Source organism: Centruroides sculpturatus, unplaced genomic scaffold (genome assembly GCF_000671375.1).
Source record: "Centruroides sculpturatus isolate CEXI.00-Female unplaced genomic scaffold, Cexi_2.0 scaffold1274, whole genome shotgun sequence".
Taxonomy (NCBI): domain Eukaryota; kingdom Metazoa; phylum Arthropoda; class Arachnida; order Scorpiones; family Buthidae; genus Centruroides; species Centruroides sculpturatus.
The window spans coordinates 94,017-117,708 of NW_019385446.1; the positions used below are offsets into that span (position 1 = coordinate 94,017).

Consider the following 23,692-nt stretch of genomic DNA (forward strand, 5'->3'; position numbering starts at 1 on the left):
AATATATGAGAGATATGAAAAGTTTGTTACGGAACTGCTTTTATCTATCAAATAAACTTATCTATTGCCTTTGTTCCAAAGCGATTAAATGAAGAAAAATATCAAGGTTTTCTAAGAAATTATCTTCTTCCTCTCTAAAATGAAGTGACAGACAAAAAGTTCATTTTCCAGCAGGATAATGTGCCTTAAATTTGCTTCATGAAATACTCAGCACGTTCTACAATAGTCTGATTTGTTGAGAATAGTATGAAGTATTGATGTTCTTTAATGGCCAAGTTATAGACTTGACATAAACTTCATAGATTCTCTGTTAGATTACTTGTTAGTAAAGATTGTGATAACGAATACGATAATATTTCCGATTTAAAAACTGCAACAGTAACCTCAAGAAACAGATCAACTCTGACAAGCTAAACACTCTAATTATGTCAATGCCAAATCGACTTATTCATGTTATAATAGCTAATGGCAGTAAAATAAAATTTTAGATTGTAATTTTACATTAGTCATATTATGTTTTTGAAATTTCTTAAAACCATAGGTAATATTTTAGTTACTTTTTATTTATATTTAGTAGTAATAAATAAAATATTGAAAAGAAATTGGTCTGTTTCATCCACAACTTTAAATGCACTAGTGACCCTAAATTTTTTTCTAGCACCTACATACATTTGGAGAGAAAAATCAAAAAGAAAATCATAAAATAACTTAGTCATAAACATTAGTCTAAGTTCGATTTTAAACTTTTCGGACAATTTTGGAATGTCACCTAACAGTGCTATACGGAATAGTAGTTGTCTGTTTAAATATTATTATTTTATAGTTTATACTTTTTAAAAAATTCTAGCAACGAATTGCTTAACTGAAATCTCATTGCAGAGAAATGCAACAAGATTTAAAACTGCGTGTGGTTCCATCTGTTACTATATTTTATTTTAAAAACCTTTTACATAATTAATTATTATGAAATAGCAAAAAGTTTAATTTTGGGTAGGAATGAGTTTTATAAAAGAATTGTAAACGCAGTAAAATCTTCATTAGATACTCGAGATATGATACACGATCCTCTCCTATATCCCCAACTTCTCGACCTTTAACCATCAAAATTTAATAGCATTAATTTAAAGCTTAACTCCTGTGTCTTTTGTCTAAAATTTCTGAAATTTTACAAGGCGATTTGTGCTTTGCCTATTCTCAAATTTAAGCTTTTTGCCATTTTATAATAATTAAAAAAAAAAATGTTAAATAAAATCTCATAACAGCTGGGAAAGTTACGCAATTCCTTGCTTGATTTTTTAAAAGAATTCTTAAATTTGCATTTAAGGTGTTATAAACACTGAAAAAATTAAGATTTTCCTAATTTTTACGACTTATTTGGACGTGTGTAGCGACAATTAGTCCTTCATTCCGACTTTATCTCGCAATGGAAGCAACCAGAAAAAATTTAATTAAAAGTTTTTCAAATTGTTTAATTGTTTGTGTTTCTTCCAATGTCCTTTACTAAAAAATAGTTTTTGTATGGCGTTTGGTGTTAAAAGCTAAAAGTATTTTGACGCCTCATTGAAAAAGTCGAGTAAAAAATAAAATTTATGCGAAAAATTTAAATTTATAGTTATTTTGTTTCGCTGATAAGTTAGTTACAATATTCTCTCCTTAGATTTATTAAGTAAAATTGAAATATATTGTTAAGCACATCATATTATATTAAGTGGCTTATCGTATTATTTTTATCGGTTTGTATGGAACTGTAACTAATCTTCCATTTCTCCATACGGATATTATCTCTTTTACACGGATTTTTCGGAAATGTCTACCGTATAAAATAGAATTGAAATTATTCTATATCTTTACAAAGTTAAATAGTAGATTTTAAATTCATATTTGTCTAATAAACAAAACCTGGCTTCAGAAATTGATTTCTTCAATGAAAGCAATGAAACATCTTCTATTGGAAGTATAACTAGGCTAAATAACATTAAAAATTTTGATATAATGAATGGAAAACAGTAAATTGGTATTTTTTGTGTGTACTCCTCTATTATTTATATATTTTTACTTGTGGTATGCCACAGAATTCTGAGAAGAACCTAGGTGAGGAGAGATTGTGGAGTACTGAACTAATCGAAAGTAAGTGTGTGTGTGTATTTTGCATTATAGGCTATCTCAGAACTGGATAAACCAAAATTTTAAAACTTGGCAAGATTATTTCTCTACATGGGGAATTATTGCCATTAAATTTTTGTAGTTAAAGGTCAAAGTAGTGGAGAGAAAGAGAATTAATTATATGTCATATTTCGAGCGGAGTCAGACTTAGTGAAAATTTTGCGCCTGATTGACATTTATAATTTTTTTAAAAAAAAACACTCCTACTCCAAAATAAGGGTTTTGCACTTTTTATAATAATTAATAATATAAAAGTTATTTTTAAAATAAAGATTAATAACAGATGGCGCCACACATAAATAATTTTAAACATACATAAGGTGACTGCCGATGAGGTAAAGAAGACATTCGCCTACCGCTCTGAATGATCCGAAATCGAATCTGAACACTTGAAAAATGCCGGGAATCTCTCATGGCCGGTCTGTCACCAATATATTGGGTCTCTTCCCTTACCACTTACCCGGCTCTCCATTGTAGTCCTAGCCGAATCCACGATTGATATGGAAAAACCTTTTTGGTGCCCATACGGAAAGAATTTCAAAAAGAGACTCGTAATAAATTTAGATTTTTATTAATATACAATAGAAAATTCAGAAGTTTTAGAGGGTAGAAAGGAAAAGAAATATGGCTTATAAAATTTTTTACTGCTTGAAATACTTGACTACTAGGAAGAAAAAATCCCCGTAAATCCGCTCCTGTTAATAATTATTTATTGATTGAAGGAAATAATTTATGTAATTCTATAAATAATTTTATAAAAATAATCCATTAACAAAAGACAAAATTCATTTTATTCTTTTTATAGGCCTATAATTTTTACTGCTAATAATAACCATCGAATTTAATAATTGCGTACAAATATAAATTGAGTCGAAGAAAATATATATACAATTTTTGATTTCACGATTTTGTTATAAATTTTACAATTAACGAATTTTGAAAATGTTTTAAAATAATAGAATATTTAAATACATCTGTATTCTGAAATCTGATTATTTTGTTTAAAATTAAAAAAGTGGCATATTTGGATCGGATTTCAGCACGCTGTCTGCCCATCTGTAAAATAAAGATAGTTTATATTAATATTCAAAATTTATTATATCAATTTGCCAGATTAAGAATATTTAGTATAAAATTTAGTATTGATGAGCTAAGGCGTAGCAACGTGTGGGCAATTTGCCAAGAGGGAGAACCTCCCGATAGGACTTTCTATGAAAAACTGGCTCATATTTAAATGCTAGACTTGCAAAGAAACCCCAAAAACTCCACGTGGCTAGAGTTTAACAGTAACCGAGGATAAAACCACTAAAAACTGATAGGGATGTTAGTTGGGGTTCTGCGTGGAGTTTTCCGAATTTACTTCACGTATCCAACATCTTAATAAGGGCAGTTTTTCAAGAAATTCCTCCTGGAAGACATTCCCTTGGCAGATCGGTCATGCGTTGCCGTATCCCATCAAACCAAACCATGTGGCCAAGCTATTCGGAAGCGAATCCGCGACCAGTGCTCAGTAGTTTTATCCACTTGTGTTTTAATTAAACTTTTTATTATTAGATTTATACTGTATTTACTTAGTGACATCGCTTCGAATTGTTGGATATCGTTGCACGAAAGCCCAAGGAGGTAAAAGTTTTCCCTTTCGAAACTCTCTTCCCCACCATCCATACTCTTCATTAGCCGTCAATGGTAGTCGATATATAGCAAAGGGTGCTAAGAAAAATGCAATTTTTCTTATTTAGTTTGAAAAACAATTTACTTAAATAAATAATTTCTGCACATTTCTTACGTTTTCGTTTACAGGCGGGCTTTCTACTACCATTCCAATACCACTGTCGATCGAAATTAAACTCATTGAGATAAAAATAATGATTTTTAATTCGTTCGTATGGTACTTCTCTCAAAACTGAAGGTCTCAAATCTCGATCACAGATTAAATCTTGACGAATGATTAAATCAGAAAAAGGATTCTCGAATCCTAAATGAGTAAGACCGAAAAATGTCATTCTTTAAATAAATTTTTACGCAATTATTTGAGATATTATTGAGCTTATTTAATTGTTTAAATGAAAAAAAAGAAAAAAATTTCGCAAAAAATTAATATGATTCGAAAAATCATGATCTTTGGAATTTTTTATTTTTACAAGAAGTGTCGACATTTATAAATATTTGTTTGTAATCAAACGATATCGCTAAATTTTTAAAATTTGGCTATAATGTGGCTAATTATAAAGCTATTTAATTTGTTATATTTGTTTACTTGATTAAAATTGAATTGATTAAAATAGAAATAATTAATATTATCCTTTGTAAATATTAAATAAAATGAATAGAAAACAGTATTTTTATAAAATTGAAAATCTTTTTAACGTAATAAAATATAAGTTTATAAATATTTTCGAGATAATTTTCCTTCCTGTTATATGTCAAATGCTTTAAAAAATTGACCCTAGAGGCGCTCCTCGTTTCCTATTCCGTTTATAAGAAGGCCAAATATGTTGAAAGTTCATATACGTAATGACTTCGCAGGATTACTTAAATATTTAGAATATCTGTAGAAATGAAATCGTTCACATTTTATATATTTTATAATATTTTAACGAAAATATTTGCCTTTAATATCGAATCTAGATTTCCATTAATTTTTCATGGCAGCGAAGATAGTTATTTCGGCTATTCAGTAGCACTTCACGAAAATAGTCAAGGAAAAATGTAAGTAAAAATGTACTTTGTAAAATACTAGTCTAATCAATGCGTTAGATATAATAATAACAAAAAAATAATAATTTATAATAATTAAATAACAGCAGGTAAGCTTTCTGTTAAGTGAAAGCGCTAAAAATCTTTACGGAAAACTATATTAAATTTACTTATTTTATTGAATTTTATTCAATAATTGTTAAATTTTGAATAAAATTTAATATTCTTATTATTTAAATACTTATAATTTATAATAATTAATTAATTTTTTAAAACAATAACCAAATTATTCTCTTGAACTATGAGGGGCTTAGCGGTAGGAAGCGGACGTGTACGTGTTTTGTAACATTGTAAAACAGGATGACAGACGTTTCCTGTTTGTATTTCCATATAATTATACTTTACCTATGATATAGAAAGCTTAACTGATGTTAGTTTGTACACATAAAACGGTAAAATGTATTTAAAAATCCTCTTCCAGGGCTTTAATAACGGCGACTAAAGCAAACTCTACTTTAGTGGAAAGACAAAAGTTACACGAACCTGGAGTTTTATATAAATGTAACATCAGTTCATCAGAATGCCAAGAAATCCTTTTAAACAAACTAGGTACTTTAATTCTTAAAAGTAATTTTATATTTGTAAATGACGTGTATAAATTTTCATGAAATATAATGTAAATTTATAAATTCATACGTTCCTTGTCGATAATATATTATAAAATAATAATTGATGTCATAAACTAGTGAGTTAAATTTTTTTATAGATTATATAGTACCTACTTTGACTCTTTCTGATCTGTGAGCACCAAGAGAGTCTTTTGCACCATACCCATCTGGATTCGGCCAGGTCAGCAATGACGGTAGTCGGGTGGTAAGGCCTGACATGTGCGAATTTCCATGTGCCCACCAATAGCCGAATGGATAAAACCACCGAACACTGGTAGTCGGTCGTGGGTTCGTTCCTTGCCAACGGGCTGGCCACGTGGCATTTTCTGGGTTTTATTCGCGTTCGTAACTTCTAAATATGGGTTAGTTTCCCATAAAAGTCCCCCCGAAAGGAATCCTCTCTGCAGATCGCCCTCCGTAACCAAATAAACCAAACCAAACCGGATGTCCCTAAATATTCCTCTGCCCGGATTCAATCTCGGGATCCTCGATGGGGTAGGATGACACCTAAAATCTCAGCCGCCTAACAGTACATATTATAAATATTTTTTGAAGTTAATAAATGCGTTGCCATTTTACAGACATTTTTCTAGTATACATGTAATATAAGGTGATCTAGGTAACAAACAGCTAATTAAAAATTGTAATGACATTATTCATTTTATATGAAGTAAAACACGTCATATACCGCTGTGCGTCGTATCACCCTCTATCGTGGTTGCATCAGCTAACGTTCAGAACGCGTTATGGCTTTTCTTAATCACCGCAACGCGTAGTGGTCAAATATTACGAACGCTACGACGCGAATTTCGTTTTTGTGGATGATTTTAAAAGATCACGTTGTGGTCGGTTTTTTCGCTCAATGAGCGTTTTCGTTCTTCGAGTCTAACATATATACTGCTTAGAAAATGTTTTGCTACTAATTCGTTTAATGAGCATTTTCCTCCACTTTTCATTGGCATTTATTCCATTTCTATTTAATTCGCATTTATGGAAGAGCCAATGCAACACAAGGCGAGATGCCTCTTTAGAGAACTTTTTTTTGAAAACTGCCTCTATTCACGAAGAAAACTCGGAAAACTCCACGAGGCCCAACTCCACGAACCCACGGCGAACAACTAGTGTTCAGTATTAATGCTCGCTCCCAACGACCATTAGTGGGAACGGACATCAATAGAAACTTAGTTTTAAATTATTACACGTATTATCAGTTTACAATATGATAGTTTTTTAAATTTTGCTGATTACGGACATAGTTATCAGCCATATGAATAAATGGTAGGGAGCGATTTGCCGAACACAAATTATCGTGAAATCAGGTCGGATTCGAATAAACATTCTTTACAGCAGTAGTAAAATCCTATATCGCGACCGTAAGCAGTGCTGACGAGAGGGGGAAGCTGACAATTTTTTCCCGAGCCCAGATAAAACTTAGTGATTCATACTGCTATAACATTAACACTATTTTAGAAACAGAAAATAAAATTTTTAAAACTGCTTTTTATTAATAAATCTTCCACTTATTTCATCTTTTCAGAGGACAATAGGCTAGAAGGATCCGCTAAAAGGCAAAATGGGTCCCATACAAGTTCTCGACTGCCGTGGTCTTAGTCCAGAGCGCTCAGTAAGAATGGCGAAGTTGGATCTTTCCGAGATCGGCCCAGCAATGGCTAAGCGAATAAAACTTGCCATCTGGTTTTTCTAAGTGTTTTCTGGGTTTTCTTCACGTGTCTAATACTTAACCAGGGGTTAGTTTTCTATAGAAATTCGTTCCTGGGGGCAGTTTCCCCTTGGCAGATCGCTCATAAGTTGCGTTCGCATACCATCTTATGATGGTATGCGAACGCAACTTTGGTTTCTTTGGTTTAATGGTATGCGATCTCATAAGATCGCATACCATTAAACCAAAGAAAGCCTTAATTAAAGAAATAAAAAGAGCTTCTATTCTGTTTACACATAATAAATTCTATTCTGTTTCCATTTCTGTCTTTATATACTTATTATTGGAAAAATATATCTAGATCTTCTTTTATGTCTTCATTCCAGTCGGTAAAATATCGCATTTCAGTTGCTTGAATTCCGCTCCATCCATGATTCAGAACTATACAATAGAACTAACGTTGTCATAACATTATTCAATTTGACTTTCGGCTTTATCTGCTACTTAAGGTGTTTCAAATAATACCACAGATTGCTTGATTCTGCTAATTAATTGTTGATATCACATTGATGACATTTTTTTTAAGTTTCGAAAACAATTCGAATCCATAGAGACACCTAATACTTATTCGTATCATGAGCGAATGCCTAAAAGCTTAAATAACGCGCAGGGCCATGAAAAATCAGAATTGATCTTACACGTCGCGCTGAAGGTTCTCTGAAGTTCTCACTCTACTTTTTATTAGCTGAGCGCTAAAATAATTTATAAGCGCATAAGTGTAAACATAAATTAGTGGTGGGAATTTAACACATACTGTGGAGAAAACGATTTATATATAAACTAATCGTGTTGAAGCTATGTATTGTTCTAAAACGGAAAATTTTTTATAATTCTTTTAGCATATTTTTAGGCAATAAGCGAATATTACTAAATTCCATGGGTATCCGCAGAGGGCCAAACGGAACACTTGCTCCCCTGAGATCGAGTGAAAAATTTTTCTACAAGTTATAATCGTAAAAGTAATTGAGATATGTAATCTTACACCTTCGACTATGGGATTCTTTCTCTTTTTGTGTTGATGCAATACTGTATTCTATAACTATGAAAAACCTCCAAAACATAAGTTATTACTATGTTTGATTGCTGATGGAATTACTTTATATATTTGGATCGGCTCGTCCATATCACACGAATAATGTCTTTAGCCCACCACGTGTCCAAAAAAACTCCGATTACTGGAATAATAGCATGCCGAATTATAAGGACAATTCCGGATTACTTTCCAAGCGTGCCGGATTACCAGATTTCCGGGTTATCGGGTGCCGGATTAACGAATCTATACTGTAATTAGTATAAATGATTAAGTGCGTTAACCGAGTTAATAAAATTAACAATAAATATTTATATATTTTAGCCAATGAAAATTCTCAAGACAATTCAATTAGGTATCACGCTAAAGAAGATGAGATGTGGTTGGGTGTAAGCCTTGATATTCAACCGACCGAGGGAAATATTGTAGTAAGTCTTGGTTGAAAATAAATTTTTTAAAATCATTTTGCAGCAATTTCTTTACAGTTTTATTTATTTCGACAGACTTGTGGCCATCTTTGGAAAAATCAACTTTACAAAACTCATTACTTAACTAACGGAATTTGTTATTTGATCGATAAAGATATGAGGAAAAAGCATAAAAAGAAAGTATTACCTTTTATAGCAAAAGGTATTTACGATCATTTTATAAATTTATTTGAAACAAGTTTTATTTATTTGACCTTATATGCCAGTCTGTAATTTGGTATTTTTTAAGCCTGAAAAAATCTAATTTTCCAAAAATATGACTAGACTTATACAGAGGGAGTGGTAAACAAGTGGAATAATACTCTTAACAATCGTAACTACAGCAGGCTGTCACGAATATTTCCAACTAAAACTTGTTTTTTGATTAATTTGTTAAACATAAAAGTTCATATAATAAATTTAAATTTAGTATAAACGAACACTACACACGTACATTATTGATGCAAAATGCAATTGATGCATTATAAGCAAAACCATATTGCAATGTTTTGCTGCTATATAGCACATGATAGTATTTAGTGGTACTATTATAGTACCATACTGTATAAACTGTTAATATTTTATAACGGCGTTGCTTTTGGTTCGAATGTGTTTAACAGTAGATCTGATGTATAATAGAGATATCTTACTCAAGATTTTTAGCGGTTGCTAGCGTCCTGCATAGATTCTATTTTCCACATCCATTTATATGAGCTACATAGCATACGAGGTAAAGCAAAAAATAAATCGAACTTTTCGCACAGATTTTTTAAACAGCACATAGAAACTCTTTTATGACATTACCTTCAAGGTAATCTTCAGCTATAAATTTTTGTCAGCATTCATACTATAATTGCTAAAACAGTCTTAGAAACCTCCCTTTTTAATCTTTTATCAGATGAATGTTTTAAGGGCTTTCTTTGAAGCTTCCAGATACGGCTTTCATCGATCGTTCCTGGTTCACTAATCTGAAATATCTGACTAATAAGGAAAAACAGTGCATCCCTAATCTATTTACTCTCCTTATCTTGCCCTCGCATAATTTATCTGTTCCTAAAATGAAACTTGAAGGAATCAAGTTCTAATCAGCAACAGAATGGAAGTCAAAGCGACAAAGTACGGTAAAGACATCACAAGAAACAGCTTCCAGGCCTAATTTGACGAGCAGTATGGACACTGACAGAAGTAACACTCTTATCCCCAGCGTGCGTACCACCACAGCTAGAATATGGGCTTATTTTCAAAGTGGTGTGATATAAGAGTTTCTATTTGTTGTGTAATAAAACCTGTGCTAAAAGTTCGGTTGATTTTTAACTTTATCTTGTAGGATATATTGAAAGGTTAGTTCGTGTCTCCATGAAAGTAATGTGACATTATAATTTATGCTTTCGTCAAAGGTACCTTATATCATATTTATATTTCAGTTCTAACCAAGAACATCCGCAGGGTTTTGTCTCATACTTAACATGCCAATGTATATTATGTTCTATATTCATGAACAATAAACATGTATAAAAAACATACAAAATCTACAACTACCCCTATAATACATAGCAACTCCCAAATAGTACAGCATCTTCAATATGGGCTTATGCCGAGCCTTCACCATAGCAAACGCAGATGATAGTTACTTCACTGTTACGACTATTAAAAAACAAATTACTCTTACAAAAATCACTATTGTTTTATAAATTGTTATTTGGAATAAGCAAAAAATAAAATAAAGCAAGTCTCAGGAAGAACAACTACTCTCTCTGACCCCTTTCCGTGGGATCCTTCGGTTTTAGCAATAGCCTACTATAGTTTAGAGATCAACTTATACGCCGGCATATATGGTAAATATGATCAAAAATACAGTATAATAATACAATTTAACAATATAATATAATATAAAGCAATAGAAATAAGATGTACAACTCAATAAAAATACGTGAAGATACCACACTAGATGATTAGTACAGTTTCTATATTAATAAATATATTATTTAATAAAATTTAATTTTTTAATCAGAAATTAATATAAATATACCGCGTATTAATTCAGACAGGCAGAGTTTAGACTCAGGAGCATATTATTACGCTTTTGCTCAAGGAGGAATGTCAGCAGCTTTTAGCGAGGTATGTAAATATTCACTTTATCGATCAAAAATTTATATTTATTTAATTATTATTTTGTTTTGTAGGATGGTAAAAACTTATTAATAGGATCACCAGGATTTTACGACTGGATAGGTAATCAATACATTTATACAGTTTTGGTTTGTTGATGGGGTACAGTAAAGCAATGTATGGGCGATCAGCCAATGCAAGAGAGTTCCTCCAGGAAGACTTTCTACGGGAAATTGGCTCCTACTTAGGTGTTAGGCACACGAAGAAAACCCAGAAAACTTTACGTGGCCAGAGTGTTGACACGCACGAATCCGCGATTGTTACGTTGGGTTGTTGCAATTCGGTCACTAATAAACAATAAAACCACCCAACCAATGTTGGGTGGTTTTATTGTTTATTAGTGACCGAATTGGTAAAACCACTAAACGCTGGTAGTTAGTCGCGGGCCCGCGCGAGCTGACTACGTGGAGTTTTCCGGATTTCTTCAAGTGCACAACACCTAAATAGGGACCAGTTTCCCATAGAAAGTTCCTCCGAGAGGTATCTCCTTTTACAGATTGCCCATGTATTGTGTTGTATTCCATTAAATCAAATCAAACCAGTAATTTCATCCACTTGCCCATTGGTGGATCATTTATATATACAACATTTAACTACTATACAACATATAGCTACTAATACATTTACAATGTTATTATTTATTAGGCACAGTCATAAATTATTTAATTCCTGAAAATTATGAAAATTTATTGCCACCAATTGTTCCGAATCCACCAAAAGGAGAGCAAACAACCGACTCTTATATAGGTATAACATTTTACGAAGTACGTTATCATTTATATGAAACAATTTTTATTTTCAAAAACGTGTTATAATCATCCAGGTTATTCGGTAACAAGTGGAAAATTTTTTGAACTAGGAGAATTGCAGTTTGTAAGTGGAGCACCGAGAGATGGGCAATATAAAGGGCGTGTATGTTACAATAAAAAATAATACAAACTTTATATTACGCAAGCTTTTTGCCAATAATAATTTACTTTATAGATTTATATATTTGAAAAGTTGGATATGAAAAATCGTAATATAATTGTGCTACAAACAAACGATGGAGAACAAGTAAGTTAACTGTTCTTAATATTTAGTGTAAATTCTTGAATTTATAAAATACCATTAAAAATAACCTGTCGAAATTGGAACTGTTTTTTTTTTTTTACTTCATTCAGATTCGGTAGTTTGTTACTTTGTTACTTTGTAATAAAGTGCACAGCAGCTTAGCTTCAGTTTTGAGCTCTGGGGATCTGGTATCGAGTCCCGGCCTTTTACTCTTTCCGTCCTGTGGGCACTAAAATGGTCTTCTTTATCGAGTCCTTCGTGGGTTTGGTTAAATTCCCAATGGGGCTGCCGAGTGGCGAGGGACGGGACTCGGAATATCTGGGATAGATCACTCCCAAAATATTCCTGGGGTTTTTCGACCAGTTCGAATTCGTCCCTGGGTCCCTAGAGCGGTAGGCTGACATCTTAAACGCTTGGCCATGAGGTCTAAATCGAGTCCGGGCTACGAAAGCCTGGATTTCGCACGGTGGCTAGTGGTCTCATGGACCAACTGAAAATAAAGCGGCTGCCTCTCCAGATTCTGCATTGTGTGACGGATCAAATTTAAGAGAGTGGATCTCCAAGTGAGGAATACAGGATAGGGACCAGGATGGGTCTTTCAGGCCTAAGTCGAACCTGGGAAAATTACCCAGTACTGAGGTCTGAAAGACTTCAGTGCTGTATGACTTCCCCATATAATAACAAAAGTACGCTTGTGCGATTCTGATTTTTCGGAATATGTCTTCCGATCGGGCATTTTGAACTTTTCCGATCGGGCATTTTTGTGTTTAAACATGGAAAATCGCTCCGTTCTCAAGAACTTTTCTTTTTAAGCAAGTTTCCGTTTTATTCAGTCCGTTTTGGACAGGTTTTACTGTATAATTATTTTATGTTGCGACTTCATTTGATAAATAAATCTGATCATTTCAGGTTGGATCATATTTTGGTGCATCTGTATTGGGCATAAATGTAAATAATGACAAATATACAGATCTGTTAGTGGGTGCTCCATTATACTCCTATCCTTCTGGGGGTGACGAAGGAAAAGTATATGTGTATATTAGTAACGGAAAGGTGATTGCTTTAGTTTACAAGTAGTGTTTTTGTGTTAGACGATAATAAATTCGATTTAAACTTTTTTTATATTATGCAGGGATTAGATGAAACTCAGGCTCTAACGGGTTCTAAAAAGTTTTATGGTAGATTTGGCACAGCTATAGCTAATGCTGGAGATTTGAATCAAGATGGATTCTTAGGTACATTTAAGAATTTATATTTATAAAATAATTATTATGGCAAACTAATTTATAAGTAAGGTTTTTATTTAAATGTATCCAAGGTTATTGTGGATGAGCATTGAATGTAATTAGCATAATATTCGTGTTGCAGATGTTGTCATCGGAGCACCATACGAAGAAGAGAGAGGTGCTGTGTATATCTATCATGGAAATAACATGGGAATTAATTCCGAATTTTCTCAAGTAATAGTTTATAATTTTATTACGGAAGAATTTTCTTTTAATATTAAAATTTTTAAATAAATAAACAGAGAATTACGGCAAAAGAAGTGAATGCTGCCATTAAAAGTTCACACTTATCAGGATTTGGTATTTCTATTTCTAAAGGAAAAGATATTGATGATAATAAATATCCAGGTATTTTTACATAATGTTATTATTGAATTACATATTAATTATTAAATAAAATATTGAGATACTAATCAAAATTTCAGATATTCTAGTTGGATCGTATCAATCTGACAATGCTGCACTCTTTAGGTAAGAATTACGACGTTACAGTATATTGTACATAGTCTTATCTTAACAGAATTATGAGTATAAACAACATTTAGCATAACTTGATAAAATTGTTATTAATTTTTTGCATAAAATATGTATATTTTTAAATTTTAAATACTCTTATATATCATTATATATATTTTGTCTATATGGTATTATAATTATGAAAAACGTCAATAAAATAATAACCCACATAAGTTGGCATTTAAATAATTGTTATAATATAACAATTATTTTGTTTTTTAACCATTTTAAGTCATGCTAATCATAGTATTATCATAGCTAATATTATTCAATTACATTTTAAGCATTATCTTGGAGTATATACCGTATGTTCTGATTTTATTGTATTAAAATTTAACATTTCTAACCTAAGAAAATATTATTAATTTTATCATCAGAACTCGCCCCATTGTTCGAATATCTGCCATTATAACGTTTAAACCGACTCAAATAAACACAAATTCATCATTTTGCGAAGATAGCGGCGAATCGATACCATGCTTCATCATATCGTATTGTTTAAATTATACTGGAAATCACGTGCCTTTAACTCTAAGTAAGTTCGTTTTTCTCTCTCTTTTTTTTTCTTTTGTTGCTGTTGTACATTGTTTTATGCAGGAAAACTATTTTTATAGATGTATCAACGGAATTACGTTCTATGCGTCAAAGAGAAGAATTAAAGTTCCGAAGATATCTTTTATATAAAAACAGATTATCGTGGAATCTTCTGGAAACAGTTAAAATTGAGAAAGATAAACAAAAATGCTTCTCTCAGACAGCTTTCGTAAAGGTAAATATGCTGAATATCGCTATTTTTATTTTATAATTTTTGGGTTTGTTGGAATACGGCAACACGTGGGCGATCTGCCAAAGAGGTACAGTACCTCCCAGGAGGACTTTCCATGGGAAACTTACCCGTATTCAGGTATTAGACACGTGACGAAAACACACAAAACTGAGCACTGGTAGGCTATTTTAAACAAAATAAATTATTTTAGGAGTACGAAATATTTAGGAATATAAAATATTTTTGTTTTTCAGGAAGATAAAGATGATTTTATTACTCCAATCAATATAAATCTAAGATTTCGGCTAACATACAATGTTTCTAGCGAAACTTCTTTCTGCGAAACCTGCCCTATTTTGGATTCAAGTAGTATTAATATTATTAATAAAATAGTAATATCAAATATAATATTATCAAATATTCTGTATTATTACTTCAGAAATTTTCAATAATAAATTATTAATCTGTAGATCACTTTTCAAACTGGTTGCAGAGAAAGTGACACTTGCATCTCTGATTTAGTTGTAAATGCAACAGTGCTGGACGAATTCGGGTAAGGGTAATTATAATTTAGCCTTAACTGTTAAATGATTTGCTATTTAGATTCTTTAATATAAATAATATATAAACACTTACAGTCCCGAAGGTTTAATACTTGGAAAACATACAATCATTACTTTATCTGTAGAAGTTTGGAATCTTAACGAGCCAGCATACATGACTGAACTTCAGATCATTCTTCCAGATCAAATTAAAATCATTAACCAAGACAGCTGTAGCCCAGATGATGAGCATAAAGATAAAATTTTACTATGCAATGTAGGAAACCCATTAAAGCAAGACCAAATCGTAAGTAATATACGAGTGCCACTATGAATAATATTAAATACTTGAATACTATGAATATTATTAAATACACGAAAGTTTGATGAATAATATTAAATACCATTTCGGTACTAATAGTGATCAGTGGTTTATATCAACTTGGCCACTGGTGGCAAGAAGAAGAAAAGATACACAAGTTAGCAAGATATTTTTGTAAAATTTTTCTACATTAATAAAAAAGTACTTTATTATTATACAAAAGAAATACAATTCAAAAGCCACGTTTGTGATAATGTAACATATACTAAAACTCCATAAATTTAAATGTAAAGAACTAAAACAAAATATTGATATATAATCCATTCGGCGATGGAGACTAAAGCGACAAACCATTTACATACAATTTATGAGCATGATATAGCATACACGATGCGCATTTTATTATACATTGCTATTTAATGCAACAAATATAATGAATATAACACTTCATTGTTATGTAATGCAGCATTAAATACATAATACAACATTATATCTCTTAGGCACAATTACCATAAGATTTTAAGTTACAAAGTATATTTTTAAAAATTCCCGTTTTAATTTAAGAATAGTCTAAAACATTATATCTGAAATATTTACAATTTATTTTCTTTTCAAATACCGTCAAACCTCTGAACAACTAACGGGAACACGAAAGATGATCGTTATTTGGAGATGATTTTATATTCATTTCAAATAGCCTCCTTTTACAGAAGATTGTTCGACAGTACATTAAATAATTAAATATACAGATATCCCTCTTATAACGTTCCGAAAAAGTGCGTGTTACGTGAATCCGTGCTACACGAAACAAAGGACTAATGCGGTTGGGTTCCAAAATTTAACAAAAGTATACTATTCTTTTTCATTACTCATAGAAATATGTTTATTAAAGCAATCGCTAATTTATATTTAATCAATAATTAGTTAACAATCACAATTAAAAGTACTGTATTACATGTTAATATTAATTTTAGTTAAACGACTGCGTTTCTTTTTAAAAAATATCGTCGTCTTCTGACCTTTTTTGCCGATCTCGATCAGAAGTATCAGCAGCATTTTCATATATTTTTATTTTTATTATAAAAATTGTTATGGATGCGAAATAAAAATATATTATTAATCGAAAATTTGTTCTAGCGAGTCGCGTTTGTTCAGTCGAGTACCGAGCAACTTTTTTCCATAATTTGTGTTCGAATACCGCCGTATGATTGCTTACTTAACAGTTAAAAAAAAGTTTAATAACACTTACCTAAACATGTTTAAATAAACTCTGCTAAATACGAAGATTAATCTATAAAAACAAAACACGGTGACAGTCTACAAAGACTACAGTCTAAAAGCAACGACAACGATACCCGGTTGATAGGAAAGCTAGTGCAATTTTTTTCTTCCTTCTCCTATCAGTTCTCGTTAAAGAAAATTTGGGAAAGGCACAAAACAAATTGAAAATTTCTATTGATATATTGTAAAATCCGTGGGAAAAATTTGAGACAACACGCGTGCTTATTCGAATAAAATAAATCGAATAACAGAGTGAACACTTAAAAACTGTGAAATTTTATACGGAGGATTTCCCAAACCGTATTAGAGAAGTCGTGTTGTACGAGGAGATATCCCCAATTTTCAAACTGTAGAAGTACCGAATTGTACGAGGGACATCTGGACATAATTACTAAAATTGTTAGATTAAAGTCTATCACGGGTTGAAGTCAATTATGAATTGTTTCACATTCAATGTTTTTAATTATTTCACATTTAAAAAGGAAACTGGCTCCTATTTCAGTGTTATACACGTGAATAAAACCCGAGAAACTCCATGTGGTCAATTTGTTGATCGGACTCAACAATTATCAGTATTTACTTGTCTTAGCAACTCAGTTGAATATCAGCAAATTTTCATTTTTAAATGATTATTATTCAAATTGCTTTTTAATACTAATAAAAACTGAAACTATTATTTTTGTAGGCTAGATATATAATTAAGCTGGATGTCTCACAAATTCCAAATGATGTAGACGAATTAGTATTTACATTTACCGCAACTACTGCCAGCGAGGAAGAACATCCTGAAAATAACAATGCCACCATTGTTCTACCATTGAAAATATCGGCGGATATCACTATTATAGGGTAAGTTCCTAGGATTTAAGAAATTTAAACTTAAAATCATTTCATTAAAAACAAAACAAAACAAAAATTACGATTTTAACAGGAATGCAGGAAGAGAACAAATTCTTTTGGGTAAAGAGCAAGATAAATTGGAGATTGTACCTTTTGATCACTATTATACAGTAATTTTGACTGTTTTATTTATTTACAGTTAAGTTTGATCTTAATTTCAATAAATACATTTCATTGATAGGTTCTGAAATACTTGCCAAGTACAGTAAATTCAGTATCCATACAGCTTTACATTCCTACGACTTTTCATGATAAGAACGTCACATTTCTACAATTAACCAGTATTCTTGTAAAATATTTAATATTTTAAATTTAATTTATAGAATTTTTTATTATTATCTGAAGCTCAAACTTTTTAAAATGATTTAGATCAACGAAGGAAAATTGGACGCAGTTCCCGCTAGTTGCAATGTTACTCAAATCAATTTAAAACCCGAAGAAGTGGATTACGAGAAAAAAGAGACTACGCATTTAATTCTAGAGAGTGAAACTGCAAATACAACTCAAATTTTGCCATCCAGAAAAAAGAGAAGCGTAGATAAGAATAATTATGGCGTAGCGGAATCGCTGACTAGTGCAAGGAGTGATCTTTATATTAATTATGCTCTGGTAAAAATCAATTTCTAATTTTTACCACTTTAATTATTCAATTTATATAATTTTAATATTTAAAAATCAGAATTGTACGACTTCCATTTGCGAGGAAATTGTATGCGCTGCTGGTCCTTTTACTAATAAGAAGAGAAGCGCAACTTTTCACATCAAAGGATTTATTTATTTTGCACTATTGATGCACAATTTAGTGAGCGTCAAACCTCTGAACAACTAACGGGAACACGAAAGATGATCGTTATTTGGAGATGATTTTATATTCATTTCAAATAGCCTCCTTTTACAGAAGATTGTTCGACAGTACATTAAATAATTAAATATACAGATATCCCTCTTATAACGTTCCGAAAAAGTGNCAAAAAATTAACAATATCCTCCATAACTAGAAAGTCTTCCAAGCATGTAAAATTACAAAAAATCTTTACCTGTAAAATTTTTAAAAATATGTTATCGGAATTACTGCGACAACGAAATAGACGCCATTACTGCCAGAGATAGATACTGACTATTGGCTTCTTGCCCAGAAGAGAAGCGCAACTTTTCACATCAAAGGATTTATTTATTTTGCACTATTGCGAAACAATTTAGTGAGGCAAATTTCAAATAATTTTTAAAAATATGTTTCTTATAACCAGTTTTTAAATTTAATCTATGTTTTTTTTTTTTTTTTTAAAAAGAAACAATGGGATAATATCACGATACAGTCAGAAGGTAAAGTACAGATACAAGATGAAAAACGAGATGTCCAACCTAAAAAACATCAACCGGATGAAGCTAAAGTATGCCTTATTTTTGGAATAAAAGAAAATTTTTAGAAATTTGACAGTGTAATAAATTCTTTTTATGACAGGTAGCAACGATATTAGTTCAGTCTGAACCATTACCAGCTAAAAAGCTACCCACTTGGATTATAGCAGTTAGTGTTGGTGTAGGAATTTTGGTGTTTTTGATCATTTTACTAGGACTTATAAAGGTAAATATAACAACTATTTATTTAATAATTAATGTAATTAATTGAAAAATTAACTATCGTATTAACATAAACAGTAAGCGAGATTTAAAGGGTAACTTTACAAAATGAATCAACTAATGAATTAATACATTAATGGTCTGTTTACTTTAAACCAATGTTATTCCACGGTATAGTGTTATATACAAATAATAAGCAAATGGATATATAGTATAGTATTTGAATATCTTAATATAGAGTAATAAAATATTTACGGACGACCTATCGTTCTGGGGGATCCGGGTTTAAATCAGGACGAGCAACTCTAGGAATTTTTCATGGTTCCGGATATGTCGGGCCCGTTGCTCAACACCCGTCCGATCGAGTGTTTTTGGTCAGACCCCACTTTGGGCCTGGCCAAACACTCGATGGGCTTAATTAAAAGACTCGATGGGCTTAATTAAAAGGTTCTGTCAATACCCACATGACAGAAAGTCAAAACTGAAAAAATTCACTCGTGAAAATAGCTCTATTGCTATCCCAGGTGTTAGCAACCTGCGGCTCTTCGAGAAAGATTCTGCAACGCTACTTTCCCTTTTATACGGGAGGCCTCCATTGAGTCTGCAGTAGACGAATTATTACAGCTTAGCGAAATTCTCACTACGATATATATATTTAACAATGCATAGCCACAAATACGGGTTTTCTTCACGTTATACACCTAAATAGTAGCCAATTTATGATAAAAATCCTCCCGGTGGCACTCCCCCCTGGTAGATCGCCCTGGCGTTGCCTTATTCCATCAGTTAATCCTTATTTTACGTAGAAAGTGAAATAAAATAAAAATTTTCCTTTTTCTTGAGGTGAGAAAACAATTGTTTAATTTACTGCAAAATTTCGTATAAAGGCAAATAATATTCACAAAATTTTAAATATTAAAATCAGACCGACATTGTATATTTAACATTGATTATTTTTATCTTTACTATTTTGAAAGCTTGTGAATTTTTGATTAAGCAATAAAAATATTCGTAAGATATTATACATAGAATTGACACCATGTATCAATAAAAATATGAACATGCTCACTTAAGTAAAATAATACGAAGAAATCGATAACAATTTCTTAATGCCAATAACTCTTAGCTTTCAGGAATAGTTCTCGAAGGTAAGATTTCAACTCGAAAAATCATCACTCACTCGAAAACGATGGCCTGATTCGGTGATTTGGTCGTTTCTTCCAGAAGATCGCATTCTTTAAACTGATACCACATTTTACATTCGTATTGATAAGTTGTTACCTTCAAGCTAGATTTGTAGACGTAACAGGATAATTTAAGCTTGCAGCAAGCACGAAATTCTCGGATTTTCGAATTGCTACTACGGTATCTCTATACAATGCCTATTGTTATAAGAAGTGCTATGAACACAGCTATAGCGATCTTCGTGCGATCCATTGTGGTGCTCACCTTTATAACGACTTTTTTTCTTTACAATTAAAATCTTTGTTTAGTTTGCAATAACAAAGTGTCATTGTTCATTGTTAAAATCTATTATAAATGAGTTAATATCTTTTAATAGACTGAAATATGAATGAAAAATTATTTAAGCTGAAAATCACAAGTTTAAAAAGCTTTTAATAATCTTACTTGAAATATAGCCTATGGAATTGAAATAATAAAAACATAGCATTGTAAGGTAACGTTGTATGTAATTTTTAACTGTGTCCTGTGGGCTCTAGCCCACAAAGTACAGTTAAAAAATACAGATAGGGTGACAGCATTTTTGTCGGCAAATTCAGGATACATGTCAATCGTCACGTTTTAGGCTACACAGTAGCAGCTTATATGTATAAATACTGTCAAATATTGGGTAAATTCTGTCAAAATGGGTACTGTACAGCACATACGCAGAACTGAAAGCTAAACACTTAAATTTTGATTGAGCTCGTTTGTTTCAACCAAATAGCTATAAACGTTATTGGAGAAGATCTATTTACTTTTGGCGCATTTTAGCTATATTTTCATTGGGTTGCAATTTTAAAAAATTGTTAGCCTTTAAATTCTCACTGTCGTCAGTCTGGCAACAGTGAGAATGTCTGTCCTTCCTTAATCTTGAAAATTGAGTTAGGTAGATGAAAGTTGAAACCAGATATGGAAAGATTAGGGGCAGGAGACCCCTAATCTTTCCATATACAAACCAAATACAAACGTCCAATGAAAAGTCATGTTATTTTAATTTAAAATTTTTCCCTGAAAGGAATTAGGTAGATGACTGGCATGACTCTATTGATAACAGGAAAAGTATGATGCACAGGGACAAAACACTACTAAAAAATTGAGAACACTTTGACGAAAAATTGCAGTCCGGCATTGTAACGATGTCACAATAAAAACATTGACTGAAGACATTGGTCCAATGTCTTCGGCGTTTCCAGGTAATTTTTCCTCCAGAAGACGACACGTCTTCTGGCGGAAAAATTGTGATAGTGACAATATTACAGTAACCACAAGGAAACGAAAAAACGAAGACAAACGGGGTCAAAACTAGGGACGCTTCCTTGTCGCGGACAGAAACGGGGACTTTCCCCGAAAATCGAAAACGGATGGTCACCCTATGTAAGAGGACTTTTATATCATACCTACTGTGGGCCTGGATTCAGACAGGTCACTTCCATTGTGGGCCTGGCCAAAACCGACGTATCCGGACAGAATGCCCGTAAAAAATTCCTTGGGTCTTCCTACTGTCCAAATAATCTCCCGGATCCTTCGCAGCAGATCAGAAGATCGTCAAAGTTTTTTGACTGTCGATGAAAGGTAGAGGAATCCTTAATGGATTCCATTAAGGATTCCTGTACCTTTCATCGACCCCTTTTTCTTTTTGATAATACAGCATATAATACAATGATGGGGTATGGGGAAAAACATATTTATGTGCAAATTGCTTTTGAAGCTTTTCTAATACAGTATTCGGCTTTCTTTTTTATTATTGAGAATATATTAATAGTTTAGAAAATGATTTAGTAGAATTTTGATAAAATATATTTGTAGTAAACTTATAAGTTATATCCAACTCTTGCAACAATCTGATTTTTTTTATGTATAAATCGATTGAAAAATGATTTCCAGAGTTTTTTGTTTGATAAACAACAGAAAAAAAAAACAAGGAAACTTCATGTCTTCATCATAATACTGTACAAGTATAAAAAAATCTACATTGAGTAATGTGCATAATAATAGGCTGTTACTTTTTCCTGTAAATGTTGTTTGTTCCTTTTCAAAGGATATGGTTCCTACCAGTGGCCGAGTGAATAAAACCTCTGAACACTCGTAGTTGGTCGTGAGTTCGTGCCTCACCAACAGGCTGGTCAATAGAGTTTTCCGTGCTTTTTTCACGTTTGTGACATCTAAATAGGGGCCAGTTTTCCATAAAAAGACCTCCCTGGCGGTATTCCCCTTAGCAGATTGCCCATGTGTTGCGTTTCCATAAACGAATAAAAGCAAACCAATCATGGGCTATAGCAACGCAACGAATGGGCGATCCACCAAGGGAAAATGTATCCCTAGATGACTTTCTATGGAATACTGGCCCCTATTTAGATTTTAGACACGTAAATTCTATGCGTTCAGGCCGTTGGTAAGGCACGAACCCAACACCAACTATCAGTTTTCGGTTATCCACTCAGTGGTTGTAAATAGAAAAGGAAAAAAATATTTTATCTATGAATGAATGACAGTGGATATAAAAAAAAGGTACTAAAAAGGCCCTTTTTATGTACCTAGGCTCACAATGGAGAAGGACGGGTGACGAGGGACTGGGTCCAACAAATATTCGGGACAGTATCCGCAAAAAAAATTCCTGAAATTTTTAATTTACTCGGATTCGATTCCGGGTACTCCAGAGCGTTAGACTGATGTTTCGGCCGTACGATCGTTATATCATTACAGTCGACCCCCCTATAACGCGGTAAATTCTTATAAAGTTCCACTTTATAAGAATTTCGCGTTGTAGGAATCCTTAAATACATGAGCCATCACAGCCCGGCACGTGTGCAGGTTACGGACTGCGGCTGCTTGAAAGGTTTTCTTCCATAAAATTAATCGATTCTAGACTAATTTGACTCAACATTTCCAAAACAGGTTTAATTTTTGGGAAATAATTTGTATAAATTATGCTATAAACAAAAAATTGTAGGATTACTTACCGAGTGTGCACCGTTCGACGACGCCATTGGTTAAGCTTGTTTTCGTCGCGGAGCAGCGCACCAAACGGCGGGCGCGTTTTCTGATAAGTTATTTTTCTGCAATTTTCGTTGAACTTTGGAGACATCATTAATAAAAATAGTTTTTATGGCCGTTGAATAAGAAATTTTTTTCACAAGAAATGTATAAAATTACAGTACTGTATTAGACTTACAGTACCTAATTTATATACTGTACAGACGATAGTAAACTCAACTTACCCGCCTAAACTCTCCGTAGCGTGTAAGTAGTTCGGCTGCTCGTCCACTATTGGTCCAGATTCGACCAATCCTGTCGCGACACGAGTCGG

At 32.3% G+C, this 23,692-nt stretch overlaps 2 protein-coding genes across 3 annotated transcripts in view; one reads left to right on the forward strand and one right to left on the reverse strand.

Annotated features, from left to right (window-relative positions):
• Nucleotides 1-2,800: 2,800 nt before the first annotated feature.
• LOC111639078 lies at nucleotides 2,801-4,211 on the reverse strand. Its single transcript, XM_023384852.1, has 3 exons — nucleotides 3,950-4,211; nucleotides 3,735-3,873; nucleotides 2,801-3,219 (listed from the first exon to the last, which is right to left on the reverse strand). Exons 1-3 carry the CDS (start codon nucleotides 4,164-4,166, stop codon nucleotides 3,171-3,173), a joined length of 405 nt encoding a protein of 134 aa, XP_023240620.1. The 5' UTR covers nucleotides 4,167-4,211; the 3' UTR covers nucleotides 2,801-3,170.
• A 412-nt stretch (nucleotides 4,212-4,623) lies between these two features.
• The window catches only part of LOC111639080 (integrin alpha-9-like), a 27,034-nt gene continuing 7,965 nt past the window's right edge, over nucleotides 4,624-23,692 (forward strand). Inside the window, exons 1-27 of one of the 2 annotated variants that reach the window (XR_002759008.1) lie at nucleotides 4,624-4,872; nucleotides 5,342-5,469; nucleotides 8,603-8,706; nucleotides 8,782-8,908; nucleotides 10,790-10,863; nucleotides 10,929-10,977; nucleotides 11,560-11,661; nucleotides 11,738-11,826; nucleotides 11,899-11,970; nucleotides 12,877-13,020; nucleotides 13,100-13,202; nucleotides 13,336-13,427; nucleotides 13,496-13,601; nucleotides 13,679-13,724; nucleotides 14,147-14,304; nucleotides 14,384-14,538; nucleotides 14,790-14,927; nucleotides 15,006-15,088; nucleotides 15,174-15,384; nucleotides 17,366-17,529; nucleotides 17,612-17,690; nucleotides 17,762-17,869; nucleotides 17,950-18,189; nucleotides 18,260-18,340; nucleotides 18,738-18,784; nucleotides 18,870-18,971; nucleotides 19,043-19,165. Coding sequence is in view for 1 of the 2 variants with exons in the window: in XM_023384854.1 (XP_023240622.1) it covers nucleotides 4,721-4,872; nucleotides 5,342-5,469; nucleotides 8,603-8,706; nucleotides 8,782-8,908; nucleotides 10,790-10,863; nucleotides 10,929-10,977; nucleotides 11,560-11,661; nucleotides 11,738-11,826; nucleotides 11,899-11,970; nucleotides 12,877-13,020; nucleotides 13,100-13,202; nucleotides 13,336-13,427; nucleotides 13,496-13,601; nucleotides 13,679-13,724; nucleotides 14,147-14,304; nucleotides 14,384-14,538; nucleotides 14,790-14,927; nucleotides 15,006-15,088; nucleotides 15,174-15,384; nucleotides 17,366-17,529; nucleotides 17,612-17,690; nucleotides 17,762-17,869; nucleotides 17,950-18,189; nucleotides 18,260-18,340; nucleotides 18,738-18,779; nucleotides 18,870-18,971; nucleotides 19,043-19,165 (3,072 nt within the window). In the remaining variant the exon portion in view is untranslated. The remainder of the gene's footprint in view (nucleotides 4,873-5,341; nucleotides 5,470-8,602; nucleotides 8,707-8,781; nucleotides 8,909-10,789; nucleotides 10,864-10,928; nucleotides 10,978-11,559; nucleotides 11,662-11,737; nucleotides 11,827-11,898; nucleotides 11,971-12,876; nucleotides 13,021-13,099; nucleotides 13,203-13,335; nucleotides 13,428-13,495; nucleotides 13,602-13,678; nucleotides 13,725-14,146; nucleotides 14,305-14,383; nucleotides 14,539-14,789; nucleotides 14,928-15,005; nucleotides 15,089-15,173; nucleotides 15,385-17,365; nucleotides 17,530-17,611; nucleotides 17,691-17,761; nucleotides 17,870-17,949; nucleotides 18,190-18,259; nucleotides 18,341-18,737; nucleotides 18,785-18,869; nucleotides 18,972-19,042; nucleotides 19,166-23,692) is intronic. The other variant, XM_023384854.1, reaches the window with a different exon arrangement.

Bases quoted from the DNA above. Each gene is read 5' to 3' on its own strand.
- LOC111639078 (XM_023384852.1), bottom strand. From the start codon at position 4,166: ATGACATTTTTCGGTCTTACTCATTTAGGATTCGAGAATCCTTTTTCT. The intron at 3,874-3,949 runs GTAAGAAATGTG...CATTTTTCTTAG, and splicing joins GCCCGCCTGTAAACGAAAAC to CACCCTTTGCTATATATCGA. The intron at 3,220-3,734 runs GTAAATACAGTA...TTTATTTTACAG, and splicing joins ATTCGAAGCGATGTCACTAA to ATGGGCAGACAGCGTGCTGA.